General features: G+C 42.8%; 1 protein-coding gene across 3 annotated transcripts in view; it reads right to left on the bottom strand.

The window, feature by feature from the left end:
- The window catches only part of FILIP1 (filamin A interacting protein 1), a 79870-nt gene that overhangs the window by 59359 nt on the left and 2365 nt on the right, over window positions 1-18146 (bottom strand). Inside the window, exon 2 of one of the 3 annotated variants that reach the window (XM_079970390.1) lies at window positions 7464-7520. The exons of the other annotated variants lie outside the window; for them this stretch is intronic. Coding sequence (XP_079826516.1) covers window positions 7464-7484 — 21 coding nt within the window. The 5' untranslated portion in view covers window positions 7485-7520. The remainder of the gene's footprint in view (window positions 1-7463; window positions 7521-18146) is intronic. 3 annotated transcript variants of the gene reach the window in all.

The raw sequence follows: 18146 nt of genomic DNA, 5'->3' as shown, positions 1-18146 counted from the left end.
GTGATGGCTGGGACTAATGGGGCTGGAGTCCAGCATACTTGGTGGGGCAGTTGCCATTGCTGCAAGGACCAGTGATGCCAGAGACATTGGCTTGCATCTGAGGGCAGGGGAGAGAGAGCACAGTGGTGGAACAAGCAGAAAGGCATTGGTTCAACCCCAAGCATCTTCAGATAAAAGGACCGAATAGCAGGTGATGAGGAAAAGCACTGCCTAAGATCATGCCAAACCACTATCAGAGCAGACAACACTAGCCTAGATGGGCAAATGGTCAGAGTGGTTATAAGGGGATTGTGATGGGCTAAGCCAGGCCGTGATCTTAAAAAAACCCATTTATGTACACGCAAGGATTTGTACAAATGCAGCGACATTTTCTTACACGCCCCACCCATTGCAGCAGCACTTCTGAAACTTCATAACAGCTTGTCCAGAGGCGCAGAGATATTTTAAGAAGTGGGTGGTCCTCTTTTCCACCTACGAAGGTAATTTTGAGGAATATTTTCTTCCTTCCCTCCTCCATTTCCCCACATCCTCTAGTGAAGAGAAGAAGCAACACACACTTACAAAGGCAAGTCAGTATAAGAACAGAAGTGATAAGGAAACCCCAAATTCCTTTTCTTCACAGTATAAAGGATGCAGCGTATTTTGTACACACCGAGAATAATGATCAGGGTCACGCAAAAAATAATAATGCATTAATTAAAACCTGTCACAGACATTTACGTAAAGGCCCCCAATACAAACAAGCAGGTTCCATGGGGATGTGAGCTGGCCAAAAATACCATGATGATGTAATGATATTTTACTCTCTCTCTGGCACTCTGCAGTCTTGTTCAGCAGATCCATAGGCCCTGCTTTTCATTAAGTTTACCCCTGTGCAAAATGAACTAGAAGAGAGACTAACTTAACCTTTTTATTCTGTGCATTTTGGTGAAAAGATTCAGGCATCAGTCACAGCTACTATGACATTATGTTTTGTTTTCTGCAACACCATTGCTGTTTATGCCAAATATATATCTTGTGAAAGAATCTGGCAAAAAGACAGACCCTCCAAGTGTCCCTATTTTCCAGAGACGTCCCTGATTTAGAGAAGTTGTCCTGGTTTCTGATATGATCCCAGAATGTCCCAATTTTCCTCAGGGTGTCCCTATTTTCATTGGGAAAATGTTGGAGGGTATGGAGTTATCTGACCCCAGAGCCAACTGAAGGCAATTCTATACAGGGAAGGTTTTTTTTAAAAATGTTTAATTATGTTATTATATATGTTGGAAGCTGCCCAGAGTGGCTGGGACAACCCAGTAAGATGTGTGGGGCATAAATAGTAAAATTATCATTATGGAATGGGACATCCCTAGTTTCATCAGAGAAATGTTGGAAGGTATGAAAAGGTCAATATTGGGTTTGTCTGCCATCCTAAGACTCCAGATTGGCCTAAGGATATGTCTGCCTCACAAATGAAGTTGTTGTTTTAATTCATTAAACATTATGGTGGAACCTGTGTTCCATCAATTAACACATGCATGTGATATGCATGTGACTCTTGATAAAGTTATCTTGCCTAGAAACTCTTCAATTCACTATTTTCACCAAAAATTATTTCCAAAACTGTTTTCCACAAGTCGTAAGTTTTTCTTAGTTTGCTTAACAAATGGGGTGTGGGTGTTACTTAATTATATATTATTAATTGCTGCTATTTATCACTTCAGCCTGTGTTGTTATGGTCTCTCATCCTCAAGTATGAAGTATCAGGCCTCTTTCTATGTCAGAGACCTGACGTAGCAGAATGAGACTGACAGACAGAAAAGAGGAATCAAACCAATTTTTCTCTCACACACATACCTTTGCAGAGCCAAAACACTTTCTCCATAAGCTTTTGCTCTTCAGGATATGAAACAACATGAACTGAACAAGAATTATTAATTTTGCTCCCGCTGTGCTGTGAAGCAAACCAGTTAAAGCAGTCAATGTCACTTGTGGCAGGGAAATGGGGGAAATATGGCCATGTGGTTTAGAAGTCCCGAAAATCCCAAGTTTCAATTCCTCTTGCCACCACAGGGCAGTAGATATTTGGAGTTGCTTTCCTGGCACATGAAGTAGCAGCTGCTCTGCTTCTGAAAGATTTCTAGCATGGCTCTTGGTGTTGTCTGACTACAGCAGACACCACTGGATAATAGAAACCTGCAGCAACAGGAAACCAAGGGGAACCACTTCAGACCTTTGACTTCCTGCCATTATTTGGATCCACTTTTAAATAATACATTGCCTGGTCTCCAATTGTCCAGTTCTGAAGCATTTCTTTCTATGCTTTTTCATCACCCAATACCTGCCTCACAGAGCATTCATGCAATCACATTGTGCCAAGATTGGAGATATAAGCCATTGACAAAATGGCTGAAATACCCAAGGTGTGCCCAGTACCAGGACAGGGGGTGGGGTGGGGGTGGAGGGAGGCACACAACAGCAAAAAATACAAAAATAAACAAAATAAAATTTGAAAGGCACATCTCAGTCGTCCCAGGGAATGCCATCACATTTCACCCAAAAGGGACTGTGTTGTAGTGACTCTCAGTGAAGTGTGGACATGGAGGGAGCCAGCCACACACAGGCTGAGCCATGACAATGTATGTCGTCATCATCACATTTATTACCCAATGCCCACCCTTCAACAGCAGGTCCCAGGGTGGGTTGCAATGGGTCATATTATTGTGCCTCAACACCTGTTAAACACAGATGAATAACAGTTTCACAATTCTGATATTTAGCAAGATGAACATTGTAAGGCGCTTAGCTCATTAGAAATTATACGTATTCAATTTCTGTATCTGGGACTATACACAACTAATGACCCTACCATTAGGTAAAGTGAAGGAGGCAACCTCAGGTACCTGATTTCAGATGTCATGAAAGGGCCACCAATGGTTAGTTAGTTAATGCATTATTGTTGCTGTTATTCCCCCCCCCCAATGTATTTTATCTGTTTGTCTTTTACTGATAGAAAGAGGGAGTGGTACCCAACAAAAGAGAATACTATTCACTGGTCTGCCTGAGGGCCTGCCCTGCTCTCTCTCTCTCTCTCTCTCTCTCTCTCTCTCTCACACACACACACACACACACACACACAAAGACATTTATGGCACACACTTCACTTTTTATCCGCCATATTTTTCCATGTATAACACTCCCCCCTGTATAAGACTATTTTTGGGACCCCAAATTAAGGAAATGGGGGGAAATTGCCCAGAGTTGTTGAGCTTTTTGGGGGGGTTGCCAACAATCGCTAACCTGCCTGCCTGCCACTGCCAATCACATGCCTCGCTGAAGCCACCAATCGACTGCCCGATGGCCGCCAGCAGCAGCCAATCGCCAGCAGGCCTTGTTGCAGCCACCACTCACCCACCCAATCACCGCAGACAATCTCCTGCTCACGGCAGCCACCAATCGCCCTCTGCACTATCCGTGTATAAGACGACCCCCAATTTTTAACATTAAAAAAAAAACATCGTCTTATACACAGAAAAATACAGTATCTATCTATCTATCTAGCTATCATCTATCTATCATCTATCATTTTTTAAACTGTCTACAAAATTGCCATAGAATTTCTTATGAATAATATAGTCCATGGATGTTTATTTTTGCATCTGGCCTGGACTGGGTACCAGAAAAGTAAACCTGTGTCTTATTACATGAGATGAAATAGCATGCTAAATAAATATTTTCTCAATTCCATGATCAAAGAGAAAGCTTGAATAAAATTATGCTGTCATTAAAGCCGCGATCCATTAAAGGCTTAGCCTGTGTCACGAACCGTCTATTTTATTGGGCCAAGATGTGGTAAAGGCTGTATCTGGGCCACACTCAATTTTTCTTTTGTTTTCAAGGTTATAAAGCAACAGCAAGACATGTTTGCCTGTCTCCTTCATTCTATACACCAAGTATCTTAAACATACTAATGTAATTATTAAATGATGACTAAAAAAATAAAAATGAACTTCTGCATTGAACCTGCAGTAGGTGAATCAGAATGAAGTAGACATCAATATATTGTATTGCAAGGCATGAAACCTCCATCCATTGCATTCTACCAGATAACCCAGGTAATGACTAGAGTAAATTAAACACATCAGGTGGAATTCAACTAAGTTTTACTCAAAGTAAACCTGTTGAAATGAATGGTCCTAACTTAGCCATGTTCATTAATTTGAAGTTACCTACTCTCTGCGAAGGAACGCGTGTGGGTTAAACCACAGAGCCGAGGACTTGCTGATCAGAAGGTTGGCGGTTCGAATCCCTGCGACGGGGTGAGCTCCCATTGCTCGGTCCCTGCTCCTGCCAACCTAGCAGTTCAAAAGCACGTCAAAGTGCAAGTAGATGAATAGGTACTGCTCTGGCGGGAAGGTAAACGGCGTTTCCGTGCGCTGCTCTGGTTCACCAGAAGAGGCTTAGTCCTGCTGGCCACGACCCAGAAGCTGTACGCCAGCTCCCTCGGCCAATAAAGCGAGATGAGCGCCGCAACCCCAGAGTCGGGCACGACTGGACCTAATGGTCAGGGGTCCCTTTACCTTTACCTTTACTCTCAGCAAAACTTCATTGAATACTACCCAACATTCTGTATTTTACAAATTACGCTGTTTCTTTGTTTACTATATTTGCATGTTACACCCCCACCATTCAATGCATTGTACACTGATTGCCTTGTAGAAAGTGGTAATTGAACCACACAGAACCAACTCTGCAAGTGTTTCTTTAAAACACCCTGAGCAAGGTAATGATAAAGAAAAAGCAGCAGGGCAAATGGTTCTTCCTCTTAATTAATCCATGCTTAATCAATAATCAATCAATCAGAATGTTGGCCACAGCGGTGACTCAGTTCTTAAGGGGAAGTGTGGGGAAACCCATCATGTGTCCTGTATGCATTGTGGCCTTTCCTTTATCAACTGCCACAAATATTCCTCACATTCCAAGACAGTGAGGGACTTCTTAGAGTGTTAACTATTTAGTGGTTCCATTGTGGGTGTATACATTATTTGCACCGATTAGGAAGCATAATTAGCACACGTTTTATGTTAAAATTCACATGCATATAGCCCCTTTTTTAAAGAATTGGGCTCTGTCTGCTGCAAATTTCTTGGGAGCAGTATGCAGATGACTGTTTACAGAGTGGGTGCAAGGGATGTTTGAGGAATTTAAACTGGCCTGATCCGTATGCCTGCAAGCACACAAAAACTCCTTCTTGTAAATACTTGTCACTTTTGAAGTTTTTTAAGTGTTTACAAGAAGAAGAGTGTGAATAAGAGGTGTTTGTCGGTTCTTTAACTTAAACATCAAGGCTGCTGATTCTGCATCAGCAAATGGGCAATAACAATGTCACTGAGAATTCAAATCAGCCTCATGCCAGAATGTCACAACACTTTACAGTGAAGACCTCAAACTCTCTGTGCATAAAACAAGACTCTGTAGCTTTCCAAGCTATTATGCATAAATTTCAGTTTTAGTGTTCCTTATTCTAATTTACCTTTACTCTGAAGCTATTGTCGGCTGTGAAGTTGTCCATTACCGTCTCTTCATGCCACTTACAATGGCTAATTTATAAAAAGAAAGGTTGAGAACCTCAAGTCCTGACAAAAGATATATTTCCACTTTAAGCAAAAACATACCCAGACATTGCTTGAATTTGGCCCCTTTCTTAACCTCCAAAAGAATTCATTTTGGCAGTGTGCTGGAAACATATAAGAACAATGTAACAGCTACAGTTTGTTTTCCTTCCTGTAATGTTTTATGATAGCATTTTAAAATATGTGTTTATTTGACACTTAGCCACTGTTATCTTCTATATCTTCTGGAATTTTAGACCTGTTTCAGCCACACAGAAAGATGAAGAAAGGCTATTTTCACAATCATATACATTAAATGTTGTTTTAACTCAAGGAACTATATGGGGGGGGGGGGGGTAAAATCTGTTCTACCAATTTGCAGTTCACACAATTCACCCGCACACTGTGTGAGCTTTTCAGAGGCCTAGCTTTGCGTTGCCTTAAGCCCAGCTCCGATATCACATTGTCTAAAGTTGGATTTCATAAACTACCTTCTAGATCAGGAGTTCCTCAACTGTTTTTGGCATGAGAGCACATTTGAAAATCTGAGAAACCGTTATGGGCACCACTAAATATCCATTTCATGGAAGAATGACTAGCAATGCTCGGAACTCCCTCAAAACAGGCAAAACATCTACACACATCCAAACAAATAAAAGACAGACAAAAGGGTGTGTGTGGAATTAGGCAATCCTTTAAAACAACATTATTTTTATGTCAGGGGTGCCTGAGATGCCCAGGTGTCAATGAGCAGTTTTAGATACATTTCTTAACTGTTACAGGAGTTTAGTAGGAAAAGAAGTGCTTGCTGGCACAGACTGTCATGACCTCTGTGCCCAGCAATGATGTGGACACAGAGCTGTAGGCCAGGGGTCAGCAAACTTTTTCAGCAGGGGGCTGGTCCACTGTCCCTCAGACCTTGTGGGGGGCCAGACTATATTTCGGGGAAAAATAAATATGAACGAACTCCTATGCCCCACAACTAACCCAGAGATGCATCTTAAATAAAAGCGCACATTCTACTCATGTAAAAACACCAGGCAGGCCTCACAAATAACCCAGAGATGCATATTAAATAAAAGAGCACATTCTACTCATGTAAAAACACGCTGATTCCCGGACTGTCCACGGGCCAGATTTAGAAGGCGATTGGGCTGGATCCGGCCCCCAGGCTTTGGTTGCCTACCCATGCTGTAGGCTGTAGGGGAACCAGATAGGGAGCAGAATTTGGATCAGGACTCAGAGATAAGACTGCGGAAGATAGGGAGACCAGTGTGCCCAAGGTGGTTGGATGAGAACTCCCAGAGGAACCTCCCAGACCACCAGGGCCTACAGGCCAGAGCCTAACCCCTCACAGTCACCTTCCCCGGAGCCCCAAAAACTAGATGCCTCTCACTGCACACCACCAGTCCAGCAGTGTGGGGAGCTATGGAAAGAAGGAGGAGGAGGTGTACCCATCTACAGGCCAGAGGATTGACCCATCGAGGCTCCAAAGCTCTCTCAAGGTGGTGGAGTCTGGAGACAGAGGCATAAAAGGCCTTAGTCTGTTTCCAATCTTTGTCACGGACAAGTAATCTTACTGGTTTCCCTCTGGGTTTTGGCATCAGACCAGAACACAACAGAGCTACAATATTCACTTCACTGGCAGGACTGCAGATGCAGCCAGGACAAAATGACACATGTGGGTCACCACATCCACAGCTGTCCTGAACTTCATGCTTCTGCATCCATTCATTGCTACCATATTATTTCAGGAGGGTACTCCCCTTGGGCCCCTGCTGGCAATCTCTTTGCCCATTTCTTGCTTCTCCTGGACATTCAATGGAGGAATGGGTGGGTGAATTGACTAGATAGGGAGGATCAGTTGCTTACCTCCCTGTGCACTCTCTCCATGCCTCTCTCTCAGTGTCTCTCTCTTTGTCATTGTTTCTGTTTTCATGGCAAGGTGAAGGTGGGGGAGAGCCAATAAAGTGAAAGAAGATGTATGCAGATTAGTGAGCAACAAGAACTCTCCTGTTTTATCATCTTCACCGTCTCAATAATTTCAGGGGCTCTATCTGATGGTTGCTCATCTTCCTGTCACTTGGTCACTTGGCACACTGGTGGCAGGAGGAATGTGTAGTGGGATGATCTCCATCTCTCCCATTAATACAATCTGTTAAAATTTCCTGGGCATATTTATGAGTCCAAATAGCCCTAGGGCCATTTTAGATTGATCTCAATGGGAATAACTTCTAAGTAAACATTCATTGGATTGTGATGCATATCCTGTAGTTGAGGCCTCAACATTAAGTCTAGTTGGAGAGGGGAGGATATAGACTGAGATTATTCAGTTTCATCTGCTACAGTAACAGATGTGGCATTTAGTCCTTACAGTGTAAAATTTATATGGATGGAGGATGAAGTTTTGTTTTCTGAACAGCTACAGATCAACATGTTTCCCGCTGCAAATGTCAGCACTGCATAGAGACAGGATCTTTCACCATCTTTCACCAAATGGCATTTCTTGGAATGCTTATAGCTCGTATCATTTTCAATCAGCATCATTCTCTTTTGATTCCCACACGACAAACCCTTTAAGTGAATCCACTGTCCACGCTGCACTGGACTGTTATTTTGATCAAGGCTACAGTCCTAATCTGCTTTAATTGAAAGGCAGTTTAATTGAAATCAGCACAATTATTTCCAAAGACATGACTATCAGCACTAGGGAATTGTAGCACCATTATCTTGGGAAGGAAGGGGATTCATGCGGAGTTTGCAGGAATATGTTATGAGAGGAATTAAACACTTATAATCAAAGCAACAGCTTGAAGGCAGGGTTTATACTGCGGTTCACCAAGATGTAGCTGTCAGCTGTAGCTGTCAGCAGAAACGTTGAAGAAACATTAGCTGCTTCATACCACCAGTATGAAGCCTAGCTTCAAAACAGATTTGAAAGTCAGACAGTGTTTGCTTTTAGTGTGCCCCATTAAGAACTTAGGCCTGTTCATTCTACTTTCTTTCACTTGGGTGATAAGAAATGTTGAACAGAGTGACACAAGTCAGATCTATTCTCAAGGCAGATGTTATTGTGACTGCCAAGCAGTGTGGTGTAGTGGATAGTGTTGAAGACCTGAGATCAAATCCCCATTTGGCTACGAAGCTCACGAGGTGACTTTGGGTCAGTCACAATCTCTCAGCCTAAACTGACCTCATAGAGTTGTTGTAAGGATAAAATGCGGAGAGGGGAATTCAGATACATCACTTTGAGCTCCAAGAAAATAAACGGGCATTTCCCACCAATCTTACCGGTGAAAGCTTAGTTAGGATAACTAAACTACTGTATTTGCACTCTGATTATAGAATCTGTAGTTTGCAGGTATTTTACTATAGGGGTTGGACTAGATGATCCCTGTGGTCCCTTCCAAGTCTATGATTCTGTGATACCTCCATGATCAGGAGATGGTGTGGTGGGTGAGAAATCTCAAATATCTCTTCTTTTTAATTCTTTTAATAGATACTTCCTGCCAACCGTTTCAAAATTCCCTCCACTTCCATGATGCCTAGACACTTGATTTTTTTTTTTTAAAGTATGGTAAAAGTAGCAGTGTTTTTAGAATAATAATAATAATAATGGTGAAAGCAGCTGCTCTCAAAATCCTGAAAGCCACAAGACTGTAGAACCTGCAGTTGGAAATGGTCGTTCTCTTACCTAAACACTGCGTTGCTAGGCTTAGCACTCAGGTGTCAACAGACAGCACAACTGCTACCCTTCCAAAACGACTTGAATAAACAACCTAATTCAGTCCTTGCAACGGAGGTAATAATAACACCATGTGAGCTATATTGTCAGGTATGCAAAAGGGCTTAAGAGAAAATTCTGTCTGCCGGACTCAAAGGCTTTGAACGGAGTCAGGAATGATGTATGAGGGTTTGGGGGAGGCGAGGGGGGAGTATATGTTTGTTGTCACAGTAACTGCAAATATAATAAACGGGCATTGCTTCATTTCCTTAAACACTCAGGTTGCTGTGCTGAAATAGTTCGTCATGAAGTCTACAATGCTTCTTTCCTTCTCTCAGCCTGTATCTTACTCAGTTACCGGAACTCGGCCCATTACAAGGTTACTTTTAGCCTAAGTGCATTAGAAGCAGAGAGGGAAATGGGAATGGAAAAACAAAAGTAAAGATTACTTAGCCCCATTGCTTCTCATCTGGGCGTAGAAAAGACCTTATTTTCACAAAGATCTCATCAATAAACAAAGCAAGCTGGCAGCAGTTTAAAAGGATGACGTCAGTTCGCTACTGCTTTCAATCACATCCTTGTTTATTTTGCATGTTTCTTCTGTTGTTGTTTTAAGGGGGGGGGGGATTTAATATGTCTGATAAACTGTAATGGCAACTACCGTGAGAGCAAGGCGAGAACGCCACCCACACACAATAAGAGTTCACAAAAATACAGCAGTAGAAACCATTTAACCAAATGCAACTAACATTGCTACTTTTACCATTCTTTCAAGGCCAGGATCCTTTGCTTATGAATTCTTCCCATGTGCCACAGAAGAATTAGGCTAATAAACCCTAATAAACCCTGAAACATTTAATTCCCATGAGCCTGAAAGAATTCACATATCTTTCTGTACAAAAACAAAACAAAAACTGACCGTACTTTTAGAATATAATTTTATCTGTCTCTGTAGTACAAAGTTTCAGAATAGTGTTAACTGCGTATGTAATTATTTGCCCCAAAAAGGAAAGACAAGCGGTTTTTCTCAACCCTGGAGACATTTAAATCATACTCAGGACTGTTCGCACATACAGGTCATCTTCACAAACTATATTTAAATGGCGTTTTTGCATTTCCAGTGTCTGTATCATCAAAACTTGCATTGTTTCACAATGCTACTTTCTGCCCCACCTTGAAAAGCAACCACAAGCGACCTTGCAGAGGTTGGATGGCCATCTGTCATGGATGCTTTAGCTGTGCATTGCAGGGGATTGGACTAGGTGACCCCTGGGTACCTCCCAACCTAATGATTCTATGACAGATTCCAGCCTAAAAAACCTGGCCTCATGGATAGTTCTGTGCGCTTCCACCACACCACCACCATCTAATTGCTCGGTCACGTGGCTGAATTGATTTTCAGCCTGTGCTGAAGTTGAGGTGAAAGATTATTCAGGTCCCAACAAACTGGCTCCACCGTGGAGAAATCAGATTACCACTTTGCCACATGGCCAACTGTAATGAGCACTATACACTACTTACTGCATGAAAAGGGCTGGGTTTTGATCTCATGAACTGATCATTGACCAAGACGGCCTCTTGTTTGGGATGCTACAGTGATGTGCGGCATTTGTTTCAATATCCTACACAACATGATTTCAATGATTTCCTGACATCAACAAGTCTACCACACTTTTACTAGTTATGCCTACTTTATACATGATCTCCTCGTTAGGATTCCCCGTCCTCGCTTATATTTCTATTTTAAAGATGGCAAAATCTGATTTGTACCACTAGTGAATTCCTACAGCTGAAAAAGGAAAGGCAAAGGAATCCTATTCTCCAGTTACACTGGAAGTGGAAGATTTGTGACTGCTACACTGACACAAAGGCTCCTGTATGTTGTACCTGCTCAGCCCAGGAGGAGAGGAGGGTTTACATTTTGGAACATCCCCAAATGGCACAAAAAGGGTACAGATGCTCCTCCCCCTCCCACATCCCCAGAAACAACTAACCAAAGCCCACCAATCAGGGACTATGCCAGCACCCTGGACACATGCCACTCATACATGGTGGTTGCCATGAGTAGGCATGCGCAGGACAGTTGTGCATTTTTTATGTTTTTATGTTGTAAACTGCCCTGTGATCCTCGGAAGAAGGGTGGTGTGTGTCTGTGTGTGTGTGTGTGTGTGTGTGTGTGTGTGTAACATAAATAGCAGCAAGAATTCTAAACCAGTAATGTGGTGTACGTGCCTAGGTAAGGGTAAAGGTACCCCTGGCCGTTATGCAGTGCCAGATTTATGTATAGGCTAAGTAGGCTGAAGCTTAGGGCCTCTAAATCTAGGGGGGCTCCCCAGAGGCAGTCTCCCCTCTTCAAAAATTGCAAACCCAAGACTTCATGCGAGGGCAGGACAACTCGGGCCTCTAAATCTAGGGGGGCTCACCAGCCTGCCCTCTCCCCAGTGCTGCAGTCTCCCCTCTCCCAAAATTGTAAACCCAAGACTTCATGCAAGGGCAGGGCAACTCAGGTCCAGCAACTATTAGACTCAGGACTAGCCAGTGGGGCCCAATTTGAAGCTGTGGGGTGCAACTTGGGGTTGTTGTTTTTTTTTGTAGGGCCCCAGTTCACAGCCAAAGTCTGCAAAATCTTATAGCTATAAATAAAATCCATCTATATTGCCCTGGTGCAGGGGGCCCCTTAGGAGTGGCCTGCAGGGCCCAATTTGGCCCAATTGCTCCAATTGCCTTAAGGTCAGCCCTGATGAGACTGTGCAGGGTTGGATTGACAAGCCCTGCACCTTCTAGGTCCCTGGTGTCACCATTCAGAGTACAGACTCAAGGAATTGTTATGGAAATAAAGGGGGGCACTTATTGGAAATCAGTTTTGTCACCTCCCCCCCCCAAAAAACCCCGAGACAATGAGCCCAGCCCCCTTTTATTCACAGTCGCATAAGCACTACACTACAGCATGGCCATAAACTTGTACATTCAACCACTGAAATATATACCCAATATGTAACAATGGAGATTTATGTTACTGCTTTATGAATGAACGCTGTGTTTTCATGAATGGACTCTGTATTTTGTGAATTACCTAAGAGCCACCAATAGGGAGCTCTAGAATCTGACAGCTAACCAATTGGGTGCTACCAAACAGCAACCCCTATTGCTGAATGCAGGTAACCAGCAGGGAATGCTTCAGCTCAGCCTTTGCACTGTTGACTGAACACCCCCTGCTGTGCAGATAATAGAGAAACCTCATAAATTGTATCCCTTCTGGCATCCTGGCCAACTCTATTACGCTGGTGTAAACCCTGGTGCACCAGAAGCACATAATAGCAGCAAATAAAATCTGCCCATACGTCAGCAACTGATAAGACTTGTCAACCAGTTCTTCCAAAGTCTTCTTAAATTATAAAGCTCCAAAATACAGGCCAAAAGAGAGCAGGTCTGGGAAGAGTGAGGCATACAATGGGCACTGCCAGTGAAAAGGCCCTGCTCCATGTAACTCCTGCCCTGCCATTTGATAGAGTGCCCACTTGCCCTACTTCTTGACATGGAGTGCTCTCTATTGGAGTCTCCAGGTCCAGTAAAAGACCATAAGAACGGAGAGCAGGGACCCTGAAGTTCCCAACAGCTGTTAATCAAGCAAGCAAGCACACAGGTCACCTTTGTCACAGTCAGGATGCCTATATCCTGGCCAGGCCTGCACCTAATCTTGTTTTTGTACAATCTTGTTTGTCCTCAGTAACCAAAATTATATTATCAACATATACAAGCAGAAAAGTTGTTTTCCTTCATTTGCAAGGAATTGAACAAAACAAAGTGGCACTAATAAAGAAAAGTTCCAGGATGGCAACAGAAAGCAAACTAAAAATGCTTTTGCAGTTCATCAAAACTATCCAGCAACATCAGGTTATAGGAAAACTGGTGATATTAATAGTAATCCTTCTAGTTGGTTAATTGGTTCAGCAACTTCCATGCACATGACGTGTGATGCTAATTATTTCCCCTAAGAGTTAAATGATAACTAATCAGAGGCAGCTACAGGAGAGCTATGAGATTCAGGTGAGGGTGAGATGCCTTGTCAATCCCAGCAGGTATATAAGAGGACGACCCGGCCTGCCCAGTGCTATTAACAGTAATCCTTCTAGTTGGTTAATTGGTTTGGCAACTTCCATGCACATGATGTGTGTGCTAATTGTTTCCCCTAAGAGTTAAATGATAACTAATCAGAGGCAGAAAATATATATACTGTGGGCTGCCCTAAATAGGAGAAGCCTAGCATGGAAGACTTGTGTAAGTATGCAGATCTGAAAGGGCCACAAAGAGTAAACCACCCAAAAGGTATGCTGAAGAGTTTGCTAAAACAGTCACAGTAGATCCAGCTGTTGTTAGTACAGTGGTGCCTCGCAAGACAAAAAGAATCCGTTCCGCGAGTCTCTTCGTCTAGCGGTTTTTTCGTCTTGTGAAGCAAGCCCATTAGCGGATTAGCGCTATTAGCGGCTTAGCGGCTTTTAGCGGCTTTTAGTGGCTTAGCGGCTTAGCGGATAAGCGGCTTAGCGGCTTAGAAAAAGGGGGGAAAGGGGGGGGAAGTCGGAAAAACTCGCAAGACATTTTCGGCTTGCGAAGCAAGCCCATAGGGAAATTCGTCTTGCGAAGCACCTCCAAAACGGAAAACCCTTTCTTCTAGCGGGTTTTTCGTCTTGCGAGGCATTCGTCTTGCGGGGCACCACTGTAACTCAGTGAAGGTTTGGGAACCTTCAAGGTTCCAAGAGGTACAAAGTTTAACCTCAGAGGATGCCGAGCCATGGTTAAATGCCATGAAGGCTGAACTTGATTCCTTAGAGAGGAGCAAGACATGGGATGTAGGCCACAAAAGGTTTACAAAGTTCAGTTATTGCAAAAGTTTTTCAGTGTTAATTTTATGCATTTTTTAAAATCACCACAGTATTTAACAATAATATCTAATGTCCTTTAGAGGAGAAATTATGAACTGTAGAATTTTAAATACCCGTCATTATCCTTAGCTTCACTCAATTTTGTTTATAACACTCTTCCATTTTCTTCTAGTTGTGAGGGTGGGGAATGGGGAGGGGCCTCATAAGTGGAGTAGCCTAGGGCCTCTCTTCATCTAAATCTGGCCCTGCCATTAGGTCCAGTCATGGACGACTCTGGGGTTGCGCGCTCATCTTGCTCTATAGACCAAGGGAGCCGGCGTTTGTCTGCAGACAGCTTCCGGGTCATGTGGCTACTCAGAAGTAAATCTCAGCAAGTTTAATGGTGCTTACTCTCGGATATGTGGGTATAGGATTGTAGCCTTATAAGTTTGTCCGCCATCACAAATGCTTTTTTTGTTTTTTGTTTTTTGTTTGACAAATGCAAGGTTTTCTGTTTGCTGCCATCCTCTAGCTATTTCTTAAATTAACCGGATTCTGCGCTCCCTTATCCAAAGAGGTCAGGTTACAGTATCTTCGGAACAAAAGCAATTCAAAACTCTCAAACTATGATCCATAAAAGCTTGATAGAGTCACACCTAAAAATCCATGAAATGTAGCAATGGAATAGTTTATGTCTATCTCAGAAAGAATTCAGATTTAGGGGAAAACTTGAGAGTGGGAAAACCCTGGAGACTCTGATGTCTACATCATTCTCCATACACAAACCCAGCAACTGACAAACCCTTGCAAGACTTTGCGGTGATTCAGTAAATATGCATTGAGAAATCAGGAAGCTTCTCCTTATCACCCTTTCCAAAAAATAAAGTAGTCATCTTTGTCCTCTGTGATCCCTTTTGCTGCAGCCGCTGATCTGTGTGGTTCCTTATCCTCAGTCACACAACTGCTATGTTGCTCATAGAGATTTGGCTCGCATTCCAGAAATCCACATTTTAAGTGCACTTTTGGGGGTCATAGGAATTTATCCTGGATCAGGGTCTGGGCACTTCAGTGAGTTCAGCCTTATGTATTTAATAGCCGATGGCAATCTAATCTCTGTTGTGTTATTTCCTGCAAAATTCTTCCACAGCCTTCCTCTAGTGTATATACGCAACCTGACCTTCAGCACAAGAAGAAATCACTGTAACTTTAGAGCATGTTGTAAGAAAAAGCAATATGGAAGAAGCTGAGGAAAAAGCAGTGGAGAAAGAAACTTCTTGTATATCCTAATGACTGACTATGAATTTTAGGAAATTTGTGTGAATAAGTATTTTGTAACACATTAGACAGAATGAATGAGAGAGGAGGAACCCTAAAATGAAACGACTAATGTTCCTATGTTCTTAAAAGGAAATAGGTAAGATCCCAAATTGGTGAACAGGGTGGGTAGGTTAAAAAGAGGAGAGGGCTGTTGTCCTGTGCCATCAATACTTGTGCAGAATATGTGATTTCGGCAGGTGTACCTTACACCTATTTAGGGGGGGGGTTGTTTTGTTTTTTAGAAAACAAAACTGCTAAAAAACTGCTAAACTGCTAAAAAAAACAAACCCATATCAAAGCATAGCTGAAAATTACTAGTATTTTATGTAGCAAAAGAAAATGCTTGTTCCAGGAGTAGAAACCATCTGTTGGCATAAGGAAATAAGGCCACAGCAAGGAAAAGAGAAAGATGTAGGCTGCCTTTCCCATGGGGAGGGAGAGGAGCTGGAAATGGCAACTGGAATACAAGACAAAAGCATGCTGAGCTTTGAAGGAGAAAGGAAGGGCTGGCAAAGTTGATGGGTTAAGGAACAGAAAGCTTAGGGGACAATGGGAAAATAAGGAACAACACAGAAGAGATGGCAAAGATTGCTTTATTTGTTCTTTGGGAAGGATGATAAGGAGAGGTAGCCAGTGAGTGATGTGTTTAGATAATAGCCTTGACAGAGGATTCCACACAGTTAGCAGATTGCATCTACATCCCCAACACAGTGTGCTCTTGTGCCTAAAATGGTGAAGCAGGCATTTGTGAGCAGGTGTGGACAGTTGCCAAGGGGCTGTGGTCGGGACAAGTTTCTCTCTGAACCTATGGAATGTGCCTTGATCAGGCCAGGACAACAGCTACATGGGCAGCTGTGGGAGCTCTGAGTTAACAGCCTTTCCATATGTTAGCTGATGACATAGGAGGCCAAAGCAGCACCTGCCTTTATGTGTTTGTTTGGTCCCAAACTCCAGAAACAGTTTGGGGCCAGGCTACCTGAAAGATCACCTTCTAGCCAAAACTGTTCTGGGGCCTGTTCTGGGTGCCCCACCAGATGAAGAGATGCAGTCAACCCCCTAAGGGAGAAGACCTTTTTAGAAAGTGGCACCCCAGATAAGGAATAATAGCCTTCTGAGGTAAGCTTGGCTGCTGCCATCCTTGTGTCCATTTTTGCACCAAGTTCATCCAGGCCTTTTGAATAAGTTTACTTTAAAAATCATGCATGATGTAGAAAAAGTTCATAGGGAAAAGTTTTTGAGGCAGAACTCAGGGCCATTCAACGAAGAAGAATATAAGAAGATTCGGGACAGGCAAAGGGAAATAGTTCATCACATAGCGCATAGTTTAACAACGGAATTTTATCCCATGAGATGAGTAATGGCCCCTAGTTGGGATGTCCTCTTTTAAAAAGAAGATTAGACAAATTCATGAGGGGTGAGACTATGAATGGTGACTAGCCATGATGGCTGTGAGCTAGATTCAAATAATGAGTCCCATTAGCAGAGCCCACACAAGGATTTCCACATAGGGCAGTGGGGTTTCCCCACTCTCCTCCCACTGTTTGCCCCCCAAAACTGGTTCGGGGGTGTTGGAAGAAGGAGGAGGGAAGAAAGAACATGTGTTTAGGTCAATATATTTTCCTGGGATGAAAATCTACATCAAAAAGAGTCCAGCTATTAACAATCCCTGTGGCCCAGCTGTTGTAAAGTCCATGTTCCATATTTCACAGATTTGATAGGAAAACCCCAGAGTTCCTTTGTGGGCACCTGTTTAGAAGGGTAATTTTAGCCTGTGTACCCACTTTAGAAGGGAGGGGAAGGGAACATACAGAGGTGACTAGGTCATTACACTGTTTTGCTCCTTACACATATCAGCTGGTGAATTTTATTCAGACAGACTCCTGTTTGGAAAATATTAAGATGAAGCCATCAAAAATGCCAGCACACATTAAGCTATTTGCTGTGACAAGGGGAAACAAATGATCCCTCCCACAAAGTGAGAAGGTTAACTCCGCAAAGCTCTTTGTTTATGGTGCTTCAATAACTTCTCCCCCTCTTTTTATTATCATAAAGAGGTAAATGGTGGAACGAATTAGTTTATAGCACCCAAGCTATTCCAGGACTATGCAAACCTTTCTCTTGTTTTGAGTTATATTTCTTTATCCCACAGGATAAGACCTTGCTGCTTTCTTTACATTAAACTTTGTGGGTCTGCTAGTCAATTCAGCTCAGTTCAGTTTTATTTATTGTGTTTAGCGAGCAGCCATTACACACCTAAAAATAATAACAAGAATGCTGCTAATTATAGTGATTTACATTCAAAGAGTTATACTAAGGGACTCCTCTCATGACAGCCTTCACGGTTGATATTTGCTAGCATGGGCGTAGCCAGGATTTGGGGGGGGCAGCCAAAGTTAAGCTTTTTTTAGGAAATCAAAGTTGTTGACCTTTCATTAGGAAATCCTTTTAAAAGCTCCACAGGAGTACAGGAGATGCATAGAAAGAGGACGGGTGTCCTTCAGTTTGTTAAACCTCCTTGACATCATCCTCTTTCTATGCTCCTCCCGATGGAAACATGCAGATGAGGAAAGGCTGCAGTCTGCCTTTTCCCACAATCAGCTTCTAAGGCACATTTATGGTATTTCAATTTTTACAATTAAAACAGCTCTTTTGCAG

This window comes from Podarcis cretensis (assembly GCF_951804945.1).
Source record: "Podarcis cretensis genome assembly, chromosome: 3".
NCBI lineage: Eukaryota > Metazoa > Chordata > Lepidosauria > Squamata > Lacertidae > Podarcis > Podarcis cretensis.
This window is presented reverse-complemented; position numbering and strand designations above follow the sequence as displayed.